General features: G+C 36.1%; 1 protein-coding gene across 1 annotated transcript in view; it reads left to right on the forward strand.

Annotated features, from left to right (window-relative positions):
- The window catches only part of LOC101295237 (F-box protein At1g78280-like), an 11,640-nt gene that overhangs the window by 1,710 nt on the left and 3,773 nt on the right, over nucleotides 1–6,157 (forward strand). The window contains exons 7-8 of the mRNA XM_004301278.1: nucleotides 264–363; nucleotides 483–1,031. Coding sequence (XP_004301326.1) covers nucleotides 264–363; nucleotides 483–1,031 — 649 coding nt within the window. The remainder of the gene's footprint in view (nucleotides 1–263; nucleotides 364–482; nucleotides 1,032–6,157) is intronic.

Consider the following 6,157-nt stretch of genomic DNA (forward strand, 5'->3'; position numbering starts at 1 on the left):
CTTCTCGTCTCTCTCTCTCTCTCTCTCTCTCTCTCTCTCTCTCTCTCTCTCTCTCTCTCACACACACACACACACACAAAGAGGATATGTTGATCTTTTTCTCATACATTCTCCTCTATCGATATGACTTGTGGATGATTTGGTCATGATCTTATGCTATTCACTATATTTTTGTTCGATGAAAAATGTTTTCGCTCTTTTTTCTCCATCTGCAAGTAAAATAATTGACATCCAAGAGCTAATCAGCTATTCTGTTTGTTTAGGTGGGCCTTGTATCCTCCAGGAAGAGTACCTATAGGTGTCACAGTACATGTAAATGAAGACGACGGTGATGTCAATATCGAAACTCCAACTTCATTGCAGGTATTTATATAGATAGCCTAGTTTGTCCTCTGCAACTTCTCATAATTTCTGTTGTTTGAGACTTTGAGGCCTATAAAGTTATCTTTTGTTTATATTTAGTTAATTATTTGTGTCTTCAGTGGTGGCTAGATTTTTATCCCCTTCTTGCTGATGAAGACAAGCCCATAGAGTGCACCCAACTGCCTGGGGAGACGATTTTCGTTCCGAGCGGATGGTGGCACTGTGTCCTAAATCTTGAACCATCTATTGCTGTTACCCAGAACTTTGTAAATTCTAAGAACTTTGAATTTGTGTGCTTGGATATGGCACCTGGTTATCGTCATAAGGGAGTTTGCCGTGCTGGATTACTTGCAGATGATGAAGGCATCATTGAGGATTCCACTCACATACCCTATGATAAAGATGATTATAATTCCTCAGATATGACTAGGAAAGTAAAAAGAGTCAGAACTCTCAAACCTGGAGAATATCCAAGTAGTGAAAGAACTAGTAATGGTGCTCAGGGTTTTTCTTATGATGTAAATTTCTTAGCCATGTATCTGGATGAAGAGAGAGATCATTATAACGCTCCTTGGAGCTCAGGCAATTGCATAGGGCAAAGAGAAATGAGAGAATGGTTATTCAAGCTTTGGGTTGGAAAACCAGGAATGAGAGACTTAATCTGGAAGGTACTACTCTTATTACCCTATGTTTTTGCTTTCCAAATTGTTTGATATACACCCATGCATAGAGGACCTCCTTACTTTAAGAATTTGAGGATTTCTACTATTTTACATTAGTAGATGACTCTCTCTCTCTCTCTCTCTCTCTCTCTCTCTCTCTACTATATATATATATATATATATATATAGATGGGAAACTAGCAAAGAAGCATGGTTGAAAGCAGAACATGGTGCAGATGGGCAGAAATAAAATGTAAGCTTTTCTATGAACTAAGAGCATACTTTTTATAAGACTCATCAATTTTTTCGATATATTTGCTAGTTCCGATAATGTCCTCAAGGTACTCAAGGAAACCTTCATCCTGAGATCCCTGTGCTTTTGGCTTCATGAGTGAAATTTACTCCACTTCACCCTGATGAGTAACCAAAAGAATATTGTTAATATGGCGAGACAATCTGAACCAAACTTAATGAAGTGCATCTTAAATATCAAACCTGAAGAATCAAGAAGCGATTGTTGTCTAGGTCAACTCCTTTCCTTTTTAGATTCGTCGTAACTTCAGTAAAGTTGCCTGAACGGTCATTGATGTAATACTTTGAGGAGTTATCTCGATACGCTACCCTAGTGATTACAAAGTCACTTCCTGGAATAGCTTCAAACGTCCCATCGTCCTGTAACAATTGCAACCAAAAATCCTCAAATTTATCTTCAGTAAAGGCTGACAATTTATTCTTGTTGTTGTAAATAGTTATTACTTAGTGAGCATTCTTATAATTAGCCGACTAGGGTTGTTATTGTAATTTACATCATGACCTCATCTCTATATAAGAGATGGTTCCATACTCAATAAAACATACATATTCTCTCATTCTCTTGGTTGTTTCTCTCATTTCTCAATCTATTCTTTTTGTTTTAGAACACGTTATCAGCACGAATAGTTCTAATATTATCTTGTTTTCTATTGCATGTGAAGCTCTAAAAGCAAAGGATGATCTTTCAATTTGATTAATCGAATTCGCTCTACATTGACATGGAAAGCTCCGAAATCGATGATCAACCATATGAGGATCATTATCTAACCAAGCTCTTGGATTGGCTGAGTAGCTACACAAATGGCATTCTCTGTTCTACACATAAAAGATGGAGATTATCCGTTCTGCAATGAGTAACGTTTTCTTATCTTAATTCCAATTCATATTTGCTAGCCTTGATTATATGATGAACAAATCACCATGAAGCATGAACCCATTGTCTTTGGTTGCATTTTGAAATCTATATACGATGCATGAAGACCTAAATTTATATTCTTAATTTATTTAGATGATAAATACGTATGTGGTATATAAATTTTTTCATGTTTTGTGATTGAAATAGAAGACATAAAAATCTTCAGGGAGGCCAGTAGCCACCGAAATAAGCCCAATCGCATGCATAGTAGTGCATACCAAAAGGCGTATGGATGAACGAACTTCAGATCCACTATCATTCTCTGACATTCGAACACAAGAGCGTGAATGCATTCTAGAAGTAATGCATGTAATAGGTAATGTAGGACCATTAATTTTGTCATTTATATCAATGGTTACATATATGGAATATTTATGCCTGAAGCATTTAGTGATACAAATTAACATTGCTAATAATGAGGTTTGAATAAAATCCATTTAGAAATGTAACGTCATTTGTATAATGACGTGTAGCACTGATTTTACTTAATTGTGACTTAATATATATGTTTTGTCAGTTACAGATTTGAATTGTGTCAAATTCAATGTCATTTAAGGGCATATAATGCTGGAAGCATTTAAGGGCATGTATAAAGACGTTATAACTGGAAGCATTTAAGGGCATGTAATGTCGGAAGCATTTACCAAGTTATAACCCATATGTTATGGTACAAGCATTATGGGTCAAATTATTGTGTAAATTACGATAGACGATATGAGTTTAATTTTCGGTTATACCAATTTAAATTATGTCATTATAATCCATTATGCTAGAAGCATGAGTTTTGATTTTTAATTATGCGATTATTACATAAACGTTATGCCAGAAGCATTTATCCAATTTAATACCTATGTGTAACGCTGGAAGCATTAATGAGATTTGTACTCATTGTCTTTGGTACATACTTAACCGCTGCATAAATGATATTTATTTAGTAATTTATGCCATATATTAAATGTCGGTTAATTACCAAATTCAAATTGCGTCAGTTTTATTTAATCAATTTTCTATTATGTTATCATTTATATGAATTGTTATGGGAATGTAATGACGCATTTTTGCCGGAAGCAATTAATGATGCAAATGAATTTATTTTACACGTAACCGCTACGGTGTTGACATTTATTGGTTCAGTAAATACCAATTTTATTGCATATACATTATGTCAATGAGAATTAAATTGTTTCCGTTATAATTTAATTTATTTCGGTTTCATATAATTACTTTCACATTAAGTTTGTCTGTTATGATTTAATAACATATATTGCACTGGTTTATGTTACATTGGTGAATATTAATGATGTTAAGTCAGAAGCTTAAATCAAGCATGAATATAAATAAAATTGAGCCAGAAGCTTGACGTAAGCTGAAAAGCTAGAACATAAGCTCATCATGTGTCGCCTTGAGTCCATGACAATGATTATAATTTTTCTCAAACTAGGCTCACCTAGTTGGATGCGATGTCTAGGCAAGTACTTTTGAGGATGTGTACTTAAGTGAGCCTCGCTCCACCACCTCATCATGGCTTACCTGGTCGTATACAATTGGAGTTACCGAAAGGGTTGATTAATAACATTGCATTTCTTGGCAGACCATTCTGAGCCCAGTAGGCCACTCTCCCTCTACGGGGCCTAAGAGCCCGGCCAACATACCTCTCAGATTGTGCCCCGTAGGCTTGTAAAATATGTAGAGGCTAGGTTTATTTATTTCACTTTAATTATAGTCAATTCCTTTGGTCCAGCAGAATCAAACAAAAGGAAAATAATCTAATGACACTGGTTTTTCGTACCTAGTCATTATGTATGTCTATAAGGCACTCCAAATACTTTCTTATAATGGCTGTTGTTAATATATTCACCATATCTAATGTGTAGTTAATTGCTAGAAGCAATTACACATAATTACATGACATATTCACTATGCTAAATTAGTAGCGTGGAATTGATTTCATCAATTGTTACATGTTTATAATTTGAAAATACATGTACCTAATGAACCGGTAGTTCAGAAATGAACCAGTAGTTCAGAAATGAACCAGTAGTTCATGTATAAATCAAACTTGTAGTTTCGATAATCCCTCCATTAAGAAACTTGAAGTTTCATTCCAAAATTCACCAGACATGATAAAATCGGTAGGTTTTATCATGTTAATTGATAGTCTCCAGAAGAAATTATTTGAAGTAGACATCTTCCTTGCCTGAAGCAAATCATAATTAGAGAATATTGAAATGAAAAGGCTTGATGCCCTAGAATCTAAATCAAAATTGATACGTGTTATCAATATTAAGGAACTGAGCATTCTAGTCTAACTGACGAGGCAAAATACCTCTACGTTTTAGAAGAACGTTATCAAAAGGTAAGTTCATTGAAACCAATGCTTAAAACATTGAAACCACTAGAAAAATGGTGTAATATCTTTGCATAACCTTTGAATGTGCGGCTAGAAGCGTACATTGAATACATTCAGATTTATTAGCTAGAAGCTAAATGATTCGAGCAAATACTAGCTATAGTATTGGTGTTTGATGCACCCGGGAAAAACATTGATGCACCGTATCATTAACTCAATTATCACACGGGCATCCCCCTCAGAATAAGGGTCTTGTCTTTAATGACACATTATATCAAGCTGCTCGTTAAGAATGTTGAATACTAGACCATCACATGCAAAGACTAGAATGTACATTATCTTTTTATGCACAGAATGCAAGAAAAAATACGTGGACCTATCCAATCACTATACGGATCAGTTAAATATTAATGGTTTTGGTTGATGCATCAACAAAAGTGATCAGATGTCACACTATTGTCCACAATAAAATGATGCGTTTGCTAAACTCTCACCTATGAAATAGAGGGTACACCACTCGGATTATCCCATAAAGTCTATAGGACTTGATAATGCCGGAGAGTTTACATCGAAGGTTTTCGATGATTATTGCATATCCCTTGGGTTTTGTAAAACATATAGTTTCCTATGTTCAAACCCAAGATAGTCTCGCATATAGAACCTTGGTAATGTGCACCAAGCTTCTACTATTTACGTCGGGCTATGCAATCTTGCATGCAGCCATGTCGGTCCAGTTGAGGCCCACTGCTACCCGTCTTATTTCGTGTTACAGTTGGTGACTGGGTGTAAACCTGATGTTTTTGCACTTACACGTATTGGGTTTGCAGTCTCCATGCCAATTGTGCCGCCACAACGTACACAATCGGGTCCTCAACAAATGATGGGCATATATGTCGATTATGAACCCTATCCATTTATGTGCTCTTTAGAGCCATTGACAGGAGATTTCTATACCGCTAGATTTGCGGTCGTCACTTTGATGAGACAGTCTTCCCGCCGTTAGGGGGAGATAAGAACGTGAGCGTTCCTATGAACGACATGTAGAATGTCTCATCTTGATCCCCAAACCGCACATGTTATATTGAAATGCGAAGAATTCTACTTCTAGTTGAAGTGCAAAGAATTCTACTTCTAGTTGAAGTGCAAAGAATTCTACTTCTAGTTGAAGTGTAAAGAATTCTAGATCTATGTAGTGTATCCCAGAATATGCCAAACACTTCATTAGATCTAGTTAAAATGACGAGATCATATATACCTGCTGCAAACTTGCAAGGATAAATATCCCCGTAGGATGTATCGTCCTAGTTGGACGAAATACGGCCATGGCGGCTAACCAGTCATAGTCCCTGCCCTGAAGCGAGGTAGACTATTAGGTTCGAATGATTCTTATCCCTAGAAGAGGGTAAACTTGGCACAAATGAATCTTCTTGCCATCGCAATCTCAAACCAATTCAACTCACGAGATTAATCCGGATTATGAGTTCGTCCTAGAAGAGACGAAGTTGGGGGACGCTCCAACATTTAAACCCACTCCAGAGAATAGAAAATCTCGGT

The sequence above is a fragment of the Fragaria vesca genome, linkage group LG5 (genome assembly GCF_000184155.1).
Source record: "Fragaria vesca subsp. vesca linkage group LG5, FraVesHawaii_1.0, whole genome shotgun sequence".
Classification (NCBI taxonomy): Eukaryota; Viridiplantae; Streptophyta; class Magnoliopsida; order Rosales; family Rosaceae; genus Fragaria; species Fragaria vesca.